A 17348-nucleotide genomic window follows, 5' to 3' on the forward strand; every position below is an offset into this window, starting at 1 on the left:
AAGGTCTCCCAAGTCATACTTGGAATCAATGTATTAAGCTAAGTAATATTATGAAACTGAAAATATTTATTTGTTCATAAACCAGATTTTTACCTCAGGGTAATGCTAAATTTGTTGACTTAAATCATTGTTAGAAATGGTCTGCACAAATTCAAACTGATGCTGTATGTGGGAGACAGCTGGTTGTCATGGTAACTGTAGTGCAGCTTTTAATTCCACTTGGTGAGTAATGCTAACACAATGTTGCTGAATAGACCATGGCTTAGCAAGTACAAGTGTCTTGAATTCTCCATGTCGGTGTTACAAAGTAAGAAAAGGCTTTGTTCAGAAATACGTTCAGCATCCTTTTTAGCTTATTGCTTTTGAACAGAGATATTAAAAAAATATATGTATTCTAAAAAACTAGAGGATATCAAAACTATACAGAGAATATGTTTGTGGTGTGGCCCTCAAAGAGCCTCAATAAGGTAATAAAATTAAGAGACAGACCTGAAGATATCTATAACTAGTGAATATGATTTTGTTTTCTTATGACTGTTGCTGCATTTTTAATGTACATCTACTGAAGAAATGTGGGAAAATAAAAATTTAGGTTGGCAGAAGAGCACAAAGTGGCCACTCAATTTTTATTTTTGTGTTTCTGTGCGGAAGAAAATAGGATATTAAGTTATTTAATTGTTAAAGTTGAGACATTGACTTAATGCTGTTCTTAAGAGAAGACCTTTGTTTTTCAGATAATGTGTCCTGTGTGAAAGAAACAAAAAGCAGCTGTAGGTGTAGTTGGGAAAGTGGGATCAAAACCCATTGATTAGTTTGCTAATGAGTCCTTTCTAGGCCCTAGTACTTACTATAAAAATACTTCTTCTTTGTGTTAGATAATAGAGAAGAATGAGAATACAGATTTTAGTAGTCTGTGCCCTTGGCAGCAGTGTTTCCATATCATTGTGGATATATAGAGCTTCCAGGACTCAGAATTCCTGATGATAAAAACCCCTAAGTCTTTCTCGTTGCTGAGGTAGACAATTTGGGACTCTGCCAGTTTTTCACAAATACGCTGTCTTTCAGCTAATAATGTTAGTTATTAATTTAGGATATCATGTTAGTCCTTCACTTGGCATGAGAGGCTCAGTTTTTTTCTGTATTGATTTTTTCCCCTTTTTCTACTTGACCACATTTCTTTCAGATCCTCAATCCTAAATAATTAATTCATACTCTCAGGTACTCATGTCATCATCTGGTAGTAGCAGTAGTAAAAGTCTAGAAATGCATGTGTAGGAATCAGCTAAGTACTCCCATCCTATTTAATGCAGCAAGTAAAACTGGAAAGTCCAGGAGCAAAAGATAGTGAAATGGTGAACATATTAAGTTTTTATGTTAGAAAATGAACATTGCTACTGTCTAAAATAAAGGCATATCAGTTTAATAGGAGACTGGAAGTGATTCAGCAAGAGTGATAGCACACTTAAAAAAAAAATCCATCAAATATGGCAGTGGAAGTCCTTGAGAATGTCTGAATTATACACACTGTTGTTGTGCCTGACTGATAAAATGAAGCCCTTTAAAATAAAGGCCTTTGATAAAAATTTTTGAAGACATTAAATATACTGATGCCAGAAGAATTGACCTTTACGGAAAAAGATTAGAAAATCAGTAGAGCAAGAGCGGAAGATCAAAAATATTCAAACCATTGTGAATGCCTGCATAGAACAATGTATAACAATTCATTTTTCTGCTGATTAAATTGCAGATTTGCTGCTTATATAACTAATTTACAAGATTTTAAAAGTGAACACTTCACGGCATATAGATCGCTATTTCTAATGAACATGTTGCTGTTACTTTTTCGAAATGCAGGCCCTGCAGCACTAATACTTGAAAACTTCTATTAATGCAGAAGCCATGAGCAAGACAGAAAGGCTGTGCTTTCCCTTTTGCTCCTGTAGTAGATTGCAAACTGAAAGCAGCTTTATATTTAGGAGAATTAAGATAATTATTCCCTTTTGTTTGATCTAAAAATTGGGGAGAGGAGACTGAAGTTAAGTTCTCAGTCTTCATTTATTACTCTAAGAGTTTCATCCCCTATAACTTTAGCTAGGTTAGCACCTATCTAAATATTTAAAGGAATCTATTATATCAGAAATCTATCACATTATATTGGGAATCCTCATTCTCAGCAGTCACTGAATGGGAATGAGGGGATGCTTCTCCTGAGCTTAGTTCAAACCTCAGCTGGATTCATTCACAAGAAGTCTTGGTGTCTCAACTCAAAGACATTCACTAGAGTGAGACTGATAGAGTGCATACTGCCCCAAGTATATTATACCATCCTCACCCAATACAAACTATGAGTTTTCAAGTTAGAGATCACTGATGACAAGTACTGATAATGTGTGTAGTATTTTAAAATCCTAATTGGAGTCATCATTAGTCAGATTTTAGAAATGAAATTACTTAAAATATGTCAAGTGACTATTTTTGTGGTAACAAAGAAAAGAATTGTACATGTGCCTAGGTGGTTTCTTAACATCTGTAAAACATTAAAAAATAAGAGTTAGGTTTCTTCCAACCTTCTTCAACTCACAGGAATATAAAGTGATCAGTAGATTGGTGGAGACATGTTCTCATGGCAGGTTCACTCAGACCTCACTTCCATTATGATTTTTATTGGATTTTACTGTGGATGCTGTGGGTAATGCTAGCAAATATTTTCACATAACTCTGTGACAAAACTGTTAGAAAAACTTAGTAGAATGAATCAAGATGCATAGTCCCTAAGATCTTATTAGAACAGAAGTTTGTCCAGATAAATTAGTAATCTGTGATGAGAACAATGAAAGTACATGTGATTCAGCTGGGGGTAAAAGACTTCTCTTTGGCTCTGAATGCTTTCTGGCTGATCTAAAAGACAAACACCACAGATTTTCACAGGAACTAAAAGTACAATGTACCTATGTACATATCCCACAGTTTTATTTTCAGAGCTTCCTTGTTACTCTAGATTTTTGGTGAAAATGTATGTGCAAATATATTATTTGCAAGAAAAACAACTTGTATTCCTTCTTTAAAAAGGGAATTGGGGAATATACTATTCCTCAGCAATACTCATTTTCTATATATAACCAAAAAATAGAATGGCTTGGAGAAGGGTACTATTCTTAATGAGTTGACAACTTACTTTCCAGGTGGACTTGTTTTCTCTATTCTTTTTCAGTCCAATTCTCAAGAAATTAAGACAGAAACAAAGGCTCACATCACCACTGTGGCACAAATTTGGACCCACTAGTGCTGATAATTATCTCATGTAAATGTAGCCTTGGATAAATTCCTTTAATACTTATGGTCTCTTTCTTGATACACAAACATATGTACCAAATCCACAGTTTTAGTCTAACTAGGTGTTCAGCACAGCATTTGGTCAGAACTGAACTGTAAAGGTGAAATTTTGACTAACATTTCATATTCATACTGAGCTCAGTATCTTGCCTTTTGTGTCTACGCTGGGTGTGTCAGAATCCTGAAGATGTGTGTGTGACTTATGGAGCAGGGATATGATTTTGCATGGGAGCTTTGGGGAGTAGCAGCTACTAAGAACTTCAGGCACTGACAGTAGTGGAGTGTGTCTTCTTCATACTCAACATCTCAATTATAAGAATTCTCTTAAAATGTCACTTGCCATCGTTGATCCACTTTACCATCAAGCAGCTCGAGGGACTTGAGTACTTTCATCCAAATGTGAATACATGTCTGTGACTCAGAACCTGTCTCTTGCTGATGTAACTATTGTCACTTCATTCACTTTTTTTACATTTCTTTTCATGACACATACTTTCTGACTTTACTGTAGAAGCTAATAAATTTATTGAGTGGCTGAAATTCAGGAAGCAAATTATTGTTTTGGCAAGTTGGAGACTAAAATATATCATTTCTCAAAATGGTATTTTGAAGAAGAAATTGTATTTGCTTCTCTTGAGGACATGTACTTTCTTGACTGTTGTGAGAATGGTGAACTTGTACCCTGTAATAGAGTGAAGGAAGGTGTGACTATGCATACATGAACTAAAGAAAAGGTAATCTTACTGCTTTTGTTTTTCAAATACTTAACTGTCTCTATATAACAAAGCAAAGGAATGTAGTGATCTTGCATCTGCTTCTAGAAATGTGTGCTTTGCCCAAGTTGTGTCTTGCAAGAGTAATGCTGGATCTGAATTGTTTAATGACTATAGGCAAGAGGGATCATTCTTGAGGATAATATCCAAATGATTCAAAATCTGCAGAATACTGAGTGATTTCATGTTGTGGAAAGTTTAAATTCACTTCCTATAAGACCCAAAATGCTAAAACTCTTTTCAGCAGTTTCAGCTTTCCTTCAATATCAGAGCGGGGCAATGTTTCAATAGTCGTCGAGCAGCAATGTCAGCATTTCTTTGCAATAATCTTTATGAAAAGGCAGCACCAGAAAAACACTTAATACTTGGACTTATGTACATTATATGCAATTTAGAAGCTCACTTTGCCTCAGGAAAATTATATCAAAATATTATTAAAAATTTCTGAATTAATCTTTTTCACTACATTCCCACTTATGTTATTAAATGAACTTTATATTTATCTAACTTAACTAAGTGTGAATACCACATCAGTCAAATTAGAAATCCTATCACCTACTATAATTAAATAGTTGTAATATTCAATCACTTTGAATTACTGTATTACCTAATGGTTATATCACTCTGTACTCATAAATGGATACACACAAGTTACCTAAGGCTTTAGGAAAATCATAAAAATCTGTAATCGTATGTACTGCACTCTATTAAAATGCATATGAATTTTGTTTAGTACAGAGTGAATTTTCTTATGCACATAAGCCACCTATTAGCCCTTCTTTTTTTTAATTAAATTGTGCTTCTCCAACTTTAGAAATATCTTTGTTAACACTTTATGTCTGGTTGCTGGGAAATATTCTGTTTGTTCCCATTCATAATATTTTCCTATATATTATAATTATGAAGCTATGCAGAAAGACTGTTATGAGGCCTACATTAACTACGTTAACACAATTCATGTAGTTCAAAAAACAAATTAAAAATTGTCATAGCAAAAAACTCATGTGTGCCAGTTTACCCGAGTCAGAATTCACTATTGCATTTTCTGAACTGCTAATATTTATGTATATTTGAATTTGGTGGTCAATCAGCTGTAGAAGGCATTTGGTTAGTTAGGTATTCTGTATAATTATGATACCCCTCCTAAGATCCATGGTGATAGCTTTGTAATTATGTAGCTGAATGTTCCACATAGTTCATGCAATCATTTCTTGTGTCTTTATATTTTAAAATTCTAACAGTTTAGCAGAAGTCCATCCCATCCTCTGAGTGCATCTGCAACTACTAAAACAGTCTCATCAATGTAATAAAATTGAATATGCTTATCATCTTTCCAGAAAAATTTTACATATTTAATGCCTGAAGATGAATTGAGCTTCTAAATAAAAAGGAAAAATACTCCTTCATTGCAGGCTGCTCAGAGGAAAATGCAGTATTTCTAGGAGCTAATGCATCCCTGAAGGGCCCAGTGAACCAAACTCCTAATAGGGTGAGTCTTCCTTAGAGCGCACTGCCAGAAGCCATCCTTTTTGAAAATGAAGCTGCAGTGAGTCTCTGGGGGTCCACAGAAAAACAACGGAAAGTTACAGTGTGAATTTTGGAGTGTGTCCAAAATCCTTTAAGACTTCAAGGATCTTCCCCAAAAACTCAGTAAATTCCAGCTGAGAACTCAAAAGCCACCCTTAAGAACTCTTAGGGGTTCCTAGGAGGATGAATTTTATGCACTTTCTGGCATAACTCTTTGCGTTATGGCAAGTCTATTGCAAACTCTGCTTGACTTGCAATAAGGAGCCCTAAATTGAAGCAGTCATGTAGTACTGTCAGAAAAACCTAATAATTAACATTATAATAAATCATATTGTGTTTTATATCCGATTGATATAATGTTGTTCCCTCATTATTGGTTTCTCTTGTGCTTTACAGTGGGGTTTTTTATGTAGACAACATTTAGGCAAAAGGTACATTGCCATAAAATGGTAAAACTTGGAAATTTTAAACTGGGATTGCTCATGTGGAGTTTTGAAATACACAAAAAATATACTAACAAATTGTCAGTGGTAAGTCATTTTACAAGTGTGGTTCTTCATGCTTTTTCTTACATTATATCTACTGAGGCAATGATGTTTGAGGTTGTCTGCAGATTCACTGTGTTTTCTGAAGCTTTCGCAGAATCACCTGTTTAAACTGATACTCAAGTTGCTCCAAAGTCTTTCTTTGAAGTCACCACAACATCACAGTTAAATATTATGCACCTATAGGTGCAGCCTGACTGTATGGGAGATTGCTAGCTGACCCAACAGTGTAATGAAAGGACTTTTATTATTGCCTTTTATTCAGAGCTGTTGGGTTACCCAGTAGTGCTACTATTGATCCTACTACAAATTAAAGATATCTTAATTTTATATTCTATTTCAGGTATAGTAGATCTGGTAGTCTTGTTTAGGAGTGGTAGGGTAGTGATTAGGGTGATTCCATTTTTATTGATTCTATTTTAGGAGCGTTCATCTGGATGTCAGTAGTTACCTGTGACCAATATTGCTGTCGTGACCATCACACAGTATAGGAGACAGCTTTTGTAAGTTTAGTGCTGAAGATCTCTTCAATTTTAAGAACAAATAGTAAGAAGCAATAGAAATATGTCTGTCTTCATTTTTTTATTTTTCTCTCTGAGATCTGTGTTTATTTGTTTTATTTTTAGACATTAATTCTAAAATTTCTAAAACAGGTGTCTACATTAAATAAGTGGCCCAGTTTTCAAGTTTGTTGCCTGCAGCTCTTACAAGTGTCCAGCATGTTTTCAAAAAATTTGTTTCTCAAACAAATAATGCAATGTCCATGCTCAATTTTATCATTGTATTTGAATCTTCCATGACACTATAGTTTTTTTAACTCTTTTTCTTCTTGGTGAGAGTTAACTCAGTATATTTATATATAATAGTTATGTTAACTATATACTGGTGAAGTAGAAAGTTCAAAAATTCCTTTAATCCGGAAATTCTTGAGTTCTTAAAAGGAATTTTAGACACTTCTTTTAAAATGGAGAAATAAAACTTTTTAAACTGCTTTATGTAATTCTATCATAAAGCTTTTGCATACCTTCTCAAGAATAGGTAAATATTTGTGTGTCCATAGTGCCTGAAAACTATCCTGTCCTCTCTGTTATAAACTCTAGGAAACATTTGCATACTTTTAAGTCTGTATTTTTGCTCTTCACTAATGCCCTGTTTGTCCTTGTACTCATGCTGGCTATTTGCTTACATTACTCTAGATGTCTCTGCTTTTTTTAAAGACAACAGGCACAGCATCTTCTTTCCTTTTGCCAGGCTAACAAAGCTAAACTCTTTTACTCTGCGCTTGTGAAACAAATTATTCGTTCTAATGATGCTATTAACCGTCTCTTACACCCATTCTGTTCTGGACTGATTTTTCCTCAGCCTAGTTGATCAAAGTCATGTAATATCTTTCTAAGTAGGCCTTTAAAATCAGAATATTCCCATGGAAATGAGTCATCTTGTATGTTCTGGACTGTATTTGTCTTCTTCTTTAATTGTTAAATCATAGTGGCTCTGAGTCATCCTGTGATCAACCAGTGCTTTCACGTCCTTCTCCTTGTCTGTTGCTTTCCAAAGTGGTCTGTTTCACCAGCTTATAATAGACAGTCTTATTATAAAGATGTAAAAGATGATTTTGAACGTTGTCTTAGATGAAATTCCTCTTTGTTTCAAGGTCAGAAAATAAAAATTGGAAGTCTTTTCATAGAAACTTCGCATATATTCACTCCAGCTTGTCTTCCCCTTTCAAAGTAAATAATTGTATTATCAGTTGTAGCTTGTTCCTTTTTCACCTGGAACTAATTGTTACTAATCCATGATGTCCCAGAAGAAATTAGGGGTGAATTGTATTGTCTTGTCTAGAAAAATAGTTATAGAGGAGAACTATCATTTGGGTCTGGCATCATTTACCATTGGTAAACCTACACTGTCTCCCTTCAATCTCTTTTTTTTTTTGGTCTCTTTTTCTCTTACAATTGCAGATTAACAGGTCAGTTGTTGCATATAAATTTGTGCATATTTTCATTTTCTTAGAACAAAATTATTACATTTTCTTACCATATTTTCATGAATGCATGAATTATGAAGTCCTAAATGCTGACCTATGGTTCGGAGGACTAACAAATGAATGCAGAAGCAACTCTGGGTGGTTCATATAAAAGTGCCAGGACACCATATTTTTCATGCCATTTACTGGTCAACTCTTTCGAACTCTTTAAAAGCAGCCTGTCTTTAGACACGGGAGGAGACCAATATGGCAGCAGCAGCTGTGAGTGATGTTGAACACTGTGCAATAAAGTTGTTAATTTGTGGATAAGTCTGTACTATTATCTACATGCCAGACTTGTTCACTCATTCATCCTTACTGCAGGTCATTTTACAGAGCAGTCATCTTTGCTTTATGACCAACTTTGTAGACATCCATCCCCCTAAAAAAAAAAGAAATTGGAGTTGTCCTTTGATTTTATGTGTCAGTTCTGTCAAAGATTTGTGTGACAATGTTCAGCTCTTACTGAATTTGCTTTGACATTTATGGTAATTTTTATATTCTTCTCAATATTGATTGTAACACTGTCTCCATGTAAACATCAACACTTTCATTGAGGTTAAATAAAAAATGTATTACCTGATTCTTTCTACAGGGCAGCTCTACTTCTTTCTTTGTCTTTTTAATGTAGATCTGAAGAACTTAAATGCTATTGAAACTTAAAATACTATTTTGTTTCACTGATCAGTGGGGTTTTCTCCCTTTTTGTAGTCCTCCTGATTTTACTCATTGTCCTTTTTGATCTGCTTATCCATTCTTGATCTTGTACGTTCCATTAACTTTTATCAGTTAATTTCCTGAGTTTTCCAGGTTTTCAAATATGAAATATAAAATCCTAGTGTGGAGGTTACTTTCATTTTTTACTTTTATTAGAAAAAAGTTACTGATGATCAGGTTTTCCAGATAATTTTATATTACAGCTTTTATAAAATTTCCGTGCTGTTTGCTAAATCTAACATTTCTATAGCATGACTCTAGAAAACTTATTAATTAGTGAGAACTTTAGACATCGTTTTTAAACTTTTTATATGATTTACCTATATTTGTTTTTGATTCCATATTTTCACTGTGCATTAAACCAGCTTTTATGCCTGGCTAGAACAAAGATATCTTGGACTCTGTACTTAGTTTTCCAGATACTGAGATGGATGTGGACTGCGGCATTACTGCATAATGACTTTATCACATAATAATCACAACATGCTTAGCAATTTCATCTCAATAGCCAGGTGATTTTATGTTGCATTTTTGGAGGTACTGCTTCATTTCTCCCTGGGAAACTATATAAATTCTGCTTTTTCACTTGCTAGTCATCCCTGAGCCTTTCCAGACTTGCGTTTTAACAGCATTCTAAAAAGGATAGTTAAACCGTGACAAATTAGGAGCAAGATTAAGCAGATAAGTTGACATGGCTGGGGAACTACTACTTTCCTTGCTTGGTGTCATCCCATTAAAAAAAAAAAAAGCAATCCGATCTGTTTTAGAACCTGGCAGATTGTTTGTCTTGTTAAAGGCATGTTCCAACTAGCATTGTTTCCTTTCATTTTACAGAACCTTTATTTGGTATTTTCCTAGATGGTATAAATTTTTTAGCCTTTTTTGTTGATACTTTTCATACCAGAAAAACAGATGAGAACTCATGTACAGACTAGCTAAAGCCTCATAGTGCTGGGCCAAGTGCCTGTCCTTGTCTCATGTATCTTGTGCTAAGATAATTCCAGAGAAGTGTTGGTCAAATACCTACCAGCAAAGACAGCTCCAAAAACAATTTTGCCCTTTTTTTATTATGTTAACCACTAAACTTTTAACATAAACCCCAAACTGAAATTTTCAGTTGCTTCTAAGGATCTGCTGTCTTATTTGAGAGACTAAATAAAATCTATTGTATATGCATAAATAATTTATTTCCTTGATTTTATTATGATGACCATACTGTTAACTCAGTCAGCCCATATTTAATAATATAGGCTATTACCCATAGAGCTTAGTTTTTACTTTTTGTTTACTGCTACAGTAACTTTATATAGCTTATGCCTATTTTGGCAACACCCTTGTATCTTTAATAATCTAATATATGGTGTCTTGCATCTGAATCTATACACCACCTTGTTAGATTCTTTAAAATCTGGAAACAGTTGAGGTGCTTTTCCAGTTCTCTACCAGGTGTTCAGGTGAATTCATTTACTTCTTTTTTTTTCCCCTCCAGATTTCCTCTGACCTGTTGTTTAGATGCTGGTTTTTAAGTTAAGGAAATTGCTGACTGGAAAAATATACCTTATGACTGCTCTGAGGACTCCTATACCTATATTTCATAGGATAGTTTCCTATGAAATATATTTTATATCAAACAGAAATACTGTGCCTGAACTCAATATCAATCTAGTATCAAAGCATACACAAGGAAGAGCTACTGAAAATAATTTGATTTATGTCATTCCACAGTGGTTACAAAGCATGTTTCTTGATAATAATTTTTTTATGAGTATGGTCTCTGAATATCATGCTAAATTTCAGACAAGTAGAATATAGTAATGGGAAAGCAATGCTGCAAATGGGAGCAGGTCTTTTAAAGGAATTATGAAAGTAGAAAGGCCAACATATCACAAAGGCACCTAAGGCAAGAGGCTGTCTTTCCTAAACACTTAAAAACTCCTTGTAAATGCTAGCATTAATTATAAGGAATGGACTGCTACCAGAATAAAATTGCCTGTGGAAAAACTTCACTTTAAATCTTTCATTTTTCCCTTAAAACATTTTTAGTAAGGGCCACACATGTATGAGTTGCAAGAATGCCAAGAGTCTGTAGCTCTCAATATCCTGAGGACCATTTCCTCTTTAGGATGAGATTTTCCATTCAAATTTAAAACTTTTAGAATCCAGTTGAATTTGTTTGTGCTGTTTTGGTGCCTCAGATATTTTGAAAAATTCCACACACAGACAAAAACAGCTCTGAAATGGACACAAAAAATGAAACTTCAGAAGTACTTATAAAACTGTACTATTCAAATTATGATTCAGAGTTTAAAGCAACCTTTCATTGGGCTTTTTGGAAAGTTGATCAGCTTCCAAGAAGTCTTAGAAGCAAGGAGTCCTAGGAGCCCTCCCAGAAAATCCTCAGAGCTGGTTTAGAGCTGATAAGCCCTCTTTCCATGGCTGCAGGTCATACAGCAGATTTTCTAATATCTGGGCAGATGACATGGAAGATATCTGAGAGGGTTTGAAATTTGCAGCATTGCTATCATATTAATGTGCAAATGGGTGGATGTCTGTGGATAGCTTTCATTTTAAAACACTGGCATTTTTCAGCAGGAAAATACTCCTTAGAAGAATCTGCACTATGTTCAGGATTTCTAATCAATGCCAGTACAATCCAGTTAATAGGACTAAAAGTGAAATGGAGTCATGACAGGATTATTGACATTCTGTTTTGAAAACACTCACAAAATGTCTAAATCCTGACTAGTGAATTGCTGACACAAACTCTAAGCTTTTCCAGGGAAAATATGAGATGCCAGTGCTGGCCTATGTCATTGTAAAGCTACAGCTCCTATGATGATTCTGTCTCTATTGCTCTTTCTCCCCTCTCAGAGGTGCAGCGGCTTTCTGAGGTGCTGCCACTAGTATGCTCAGAAATGTTAGTTCTTATGTGATGTGGCAATATGTTGCCCAAATTAAAAAATTTAAAATGAGATATGTGGATTTTGAAGCACCTGAAACAGTCATTGACTCAAAATTTGATGTTGCTGTCATTGGTTTTAATAATACCTGTTCCCAAACTGTGTTTCATCTCTGAACTTCTGGAGCATCTTGCAGAGCAAAATAAATACCATCATTTTTATTTCACCAAGTGAGAGGGAAACTGAGACAAGAGTGGAGAACTGACATATTCCTCACCACACGTAAGATTAACAGAATCCAAGACTGAACCTCCAGTCAGGCTCCATCCATCCACAATAACAGGGACTGCCTAAATGTTCAGGTTCTCTCTCTCCTGTGAATAATGAGTAATACTATTGAAAATTCTCACACATCTTAGATAAAAAATATGTTCGCAAATATTTATTCATATTTTTAAACAGCATTGTGAATATGTGGGCCCTCTCACTGTGTATTAATATCCGAGCACATGATCTTGTTGGCAGGCATGTTGCTGTAGCAGACAGTTGGATGTTTAATTTTGTGAAATTTCTGTGTGAAGTATATATTTGATGTGCAATGAGTAATTTGACTTTATAAGTACATTTTTCCAGTCAAAGAATAGCCCCGTCTCTTTGCCCTTCACCCCACCAGACTGCCTGCACTCAAAAGAAATTGAAATAACAGGTATACACAGGGCAGTATTCACAATAAAATTGCATTCCAGGAATGACTGTAGGCACTATTTGGCAAAGTTTATGAAATAGTTTATGCTATGAGTATTCATATTCTTGGTACATTTTAAAGAGACAACTAGGGAAAAATACTCTCCTAAAGTCTAATCAGGAAAGCGTTTTCTGTAAATGTGTCCTTTTGTCAAGTAAATAATTTGATGTTGCTGCATGTTTGAGATTTGCTCAGTCAGCCCGAGCAGTGCAACCAGTCCACACTAATTCCATTTGTAGGCTGCGTGCAGCTTTTCTTCACTGCGTTCGCCTTTGCCCCTGTGGTGCAAAGCTGTAACCTGTGGGTAACATTTGGGGCACCATGATCAGGTTCCTTCCTTTCATGCTGTGTAGTGAAGGATCTCTTTGTGGGCAGAGACAGGGCAGTGGTGAGGAGGTGAGGGGTGGATACCACCTTGGTCCTTCCCCAGCTGTGTGACCTGCCATCAGACCTGCACATCAGGTGCCTGTGCTTCAGGTGTGTGCAGCCTCTTCTCTGCACCTCCTCAGTCCCACAGACAAGCTCTGTCTACACTGTTACTTTTTCCTACTAGGATCAGTAAGTCCCAATGGAGAAGAAATTAGAGAATCACAATAAATTAGATGATTCCCCCTCTTAGCAAAAGTGCTATAAACCTGTAGTTTTCTCTGGTTTGTTTAGGACTGCCTTTGTCAAGTCATAGCATATTGTTGCTTAACCCAGTGCCTTTAGCTGTTGGTTTCATTATCATAAGCTTATTCATATGCTTCTATCTTTCTCTTTTTGTGTATAGTGACTTATTAGTGTAATTTAATATAGCATTGTTATTGCTTTTTCCAGTACAGAATAATAATAAAAATCCAGTATAAATATAATCACTCTGTAACTTCTCTTACACTTCTGTACCTCTCCAGGTAAGTTCTCAACAGTGACCTGGGGTTTGAAAAATGACACTTTAAAAAATGCTGTGCATAACTAGTTATTGATAAGACTTTTATGGCCAAATGGTTTCATCAGAGGTTCAGCATATGCAGATACTTTAGGATATCATAGAGTAAAATATGTCTTTTTCAGAAGCATGAGATAAAGCCTATTATAACAGCTTTAGTGAATTAGACAGTGGAAACAATCTAAGGATGAGTGCTTGATGTTTAGCTCAGTAGATTCCAATTAAAGCCTTCACAGTAATTTAAAAAATCTAAAGTAGAAATGTTTTGTTGCTGTTTGCTTTTTTTTCCTGAGTGTTTTTAGTAGGCAGCATCACCTAGATTAAATACTTACGTAGAAAATGATTTTTTGGCATTTTTATTGTTAAAATTGGAAAATCTTCCCAAAAGATACATGTATATATACATATACAAGAAAATTGTACAGAAGTCTTTATCTCTTTATTTAAGCATCTGAATGACATCACAGACTGCTCATGCTTTTCTCCCATATTTATCGTGTGGTCAGTAGATGCTTCTCATATTCATTTTAGTTTGCTGATCTGTGTTGTACCTTTTATCTCTCACAAATATATTTCTCCCAGCACATGGATGTACATTAATGTCATGTTTGTTTATATGATTGTGAAGATTATTGTTTTACTTTGGAAAGAGGTAGTGCACATGTGCTATGAGTAAACTGTGATAATCTATGTAAATTATGTGCACAGAGCCATACTCTGCCCTTGGGGGAAATGCAAATTAGAACATTTTGTAGTTTGTTTGTTTTTAAATACATACACTTTTCACTTCAAGGCTGAGGACAGACTCCCTGTTTATTTTCCCATTGCTCATCATTTCTTATTCCTTGTAAATATCTTAGTCTGTAATGATTAGTTTGCTACTTTGTCAGGAAAAAAATGCTTGATGAGTGAGGTCCTCAGAACACAATGTTAAGTGGATTTTATAGCTCTACTGTAAGGGAATTATCTGCTTGTAAAAGGATGTATAACACACTCACGACTCAAAGCCATTATAGTGATCTGACAGTCTTCATTCATTTTCTCCCAGTGCTGTCTTGTTTTCCTTTTTTATATTAACGTTTGTAATATTTTTTAATTCTGCATTACTAAAACATAGTTAACTGATTTTCCTTATAGGAAGCAAGAAAAACATATTCATAAAATGTGGTGTTTACTGGACTTGCAGTTCTCTGCAGATGTAATTTTTTTTAATAATAAAATTATTTTTATACTTTTTAAGTACCCTTTCAGAGAAATGTTTTAATGTAAGTTGTCCGATTCTATTTTAAGTGAAGGAGAAAACCTGGTAGAGGTTGTCTCTTTAAATCAGATCTGCAGTGTTGATGGACCCTCTAGCAGGCACGGTAAGAACCATTCTCACCTCTGCAGCAGGGAGCTTGACCATATAGACTCTCACATTCAATCAAAACCTTTCCCGTTTTAATATGCACTGTACCAATCCTATTCCCATGGTTACAGCTCGTGCTTCTTTGGTTGCTTCCAGTCTGTTGGAAAAGAAAGGCAGCATACATTTCTTGTACAGGAGTTTAAAACATCATGAAAGCAACCCTGTTGTGATTTGCATTTTAAATGTTTCTTTTTTTTTCTCATTGTACAGAATGCTGTAGCAGTAGCTTCAGTTCATTTGCCACAGTCTGTCTTCTCTCCGTCTTCAGCCTGGCAATCTGTTGATAACTCCACTTGCAAGCTGCAGTTTATTGTCTTTCGGAATGGAAAACTCTTTCCTAGCACAGGAAACTCATCAAATCTTGCAGACGATGGGAAACGTAGGACGGTTGCCACACCAGCTGTTTTTGCTAAAATAGGTGAGAAGCTGTTATGCATTATTTTCTTTAATCTAAAAGCTACGGTGTACTTGATTATGTAGAGAATAGAGGGGTAGAGTATACAGTGGGCTGAGAGGCTGGAAACAGTCTCTGTCTTTAGTACGTTGTTTGCAATTGTTCCTATCTGCACGATTTCATTCAGATTGTCCTGCAAATAAAGGAATGCACTTGCGCTATGATTAAAATGCAATTTCTGGACTGCTGTTTGTTGACAGTGTTGTTCGAGATGCTTGCTGCTTAAAGCAGGATGCTATCGGAAGGAGCCTTATTTTACTCTTTACAATGAAAATTGCAGTGTTGATATCCCAGGCACTGATAGCAATAAGGCTTTTGGAGTGGGAGTAGTGCCCTGTTGCATTTATCAATACTCAGCAGTATACTTTCTGATACGATGGATGTAGAACAGGTGTTGTTAAAGACTTTTGTCTAAATAAGATATATTGTATGTGCTACTGAGTAATTATTTTGATTAATTATTCACCCATGCAATTTCTCTGATTTTATTTGATCCTGAGTAGTGCTCTCATTTCTGTTAACATTTTTAACTGTTTAAATGTGACTTTGAAAGTGCAGAATTGTCTCAGCTATTAATCATACCATGAAACTGAGCTGTTTCTGTGGCTACATGGGCAATAGTGTAACACTGGTCGTAACTGAAGAATCTGAAACGATAAGAAAGATCTGCTTTGTGATGGATGATTAGATCATTTGAACACATTATGGGACTGAAATGTTCAGATTTATTTATACTATTTCAAACTTTTCTGATATGAGCACTACCTTTGATTTTGACCATGAAGATTATATGTCTATGGCTTTTTTCCCTGTAGTTTAGTGTATCTGATCTCTTTACACAGCATTCATCACTAAAGGGTTTTCCAGTCCATCTCTCTGATTCAGTTTGTTGCTTTTACAGATGGGTGCAGTTTTGGAAACCTCACCAGCCCTCTCACTATAGGATTGAGGCACTTTGCACGGGGTATAGACCCCATTGCAGCCTTCTGGGATTTTGACCTTCTAGATGGACATGGAGGCTGGTGGGGAGAAGGGTGCCACATAATTAGCTCTGCAGGCAATATTACCACCATTCAGAGTACGCACTTCAGTAACTTTGCAGTGCTAATGGTAAGTATATGACTTAGCAAATATACCTATATTTTTCTCTCTATTTTGCTGTACATATATGTTCTTTTTATGTTCCGTTCTTACTTGTCAGTAACTAACCTTCTGGGGTTTCATAATGGTTAGTATAAGACAGTCTAAAACAAAGTAAGTTATTTAACTGCTAGTAAGGGAATATCTCGGTGGTCAGTTTTAGTATCCTGAGACAGGCCTAATCAGAAATGACATTAGATTCAGTCTTAAAAATAAAAGTTCCATCAAGGAATGATTAGTATGTAATGGTTATGAATTATAGGACAGGGTTTAAAAATGTATACTCCTGTGTGCTTTTACATCAGCACATCTCAGAGGCTGGTCTGCTTTTGTTCCTGCCCTGCACTGTGTTGATCATACTAATTAGTTGCAGGCATACCGCAATGTTGAATCATTTAATAAATGGAGAGGAATAACATCTTCTGCTCTTTTAAGTAAGGGCAGTGCTGTCCTTCTTGATTCTGTAGGAGTTTTAGTTTGTACACCAGTTCTGATAGCCTACTTATGAAATTGCTGTTTGTGAGGAAAAATATTCCTGTGCAGTGCTAACACATCAGCCTTCTTTTCTCTGTTCTCAGTCACACTTACAGTTCCCATTGCAGTTATTTAACTAACCTGCTTAGCAGAAAGTTACCTTCATGAAAGCAAAAATATTATGCATGCACTAATAACCTGTTATTATTCAGGAAATAAGGGAAAGCAAACAAAAAATTGAAGGGTTTCTAACAACATATAGATGAGAAAATGTTTGCACTAAAAATATTTATTATGAACCAGTTGTAAAAAGATTAGACAGATGTGTACTATTTATACTAGATTGATTCTGAATGCTGATGCATGATTGCACTGTAG

At 35.3% G+C, this 17348-nt stretch overlaps 1 protein-coding gene across 2 annotated transcripts in view; it reads left to right on the forward strand.

Moving 5' to 3' along the window:
* Positions 1 to 17348, forward strand: part of ADGRA1 (adhesion G protein-coupled receptor A1) — a 267200-nt gene that overhangs the window by 199690 nt on the left and 50162 nt on the right. Inside the window, exons 1-3 of one of the 2 annotated variants that reach the window (XM_032695219.1) lie at positions 14839 to 14858; positions 15113 to 15320; positions 16258 to 16466. In XM_032695219.1, the coding sequence (XP_032551110.1) occupies positions 16464 to 16466 (3 nt within the window). In that variant the 5' untranslated portion in view covers positions 14839 to 14858; positions 15113 to 15320; positions 16258 to 16463. Of the gene's footprint in view, positions 1 to 14838; positions 14859 to 15112; positions 15321 to 16257; positions 16467 to 17348 lie in introns of those variants that run through there. The other variant, XM_032695218.1, reaches the window with a different exon arrangement.

Source organism: Chiroxiphia lanceolata, chromosome 8, assembly GCF_009829145.1.
Source record: "Chiroxiphia lanceolata isolate bChiLan1 chromosome 8, bChiLan1.pri, whole genome shotgun sequence".
Taxonomy (NCBI): Eukaryota; Metazoa; Chordata; class Aves; order Passeriformes; family Pipridae; genus Chiroxiphia; species Chiroxiphia lanceolata.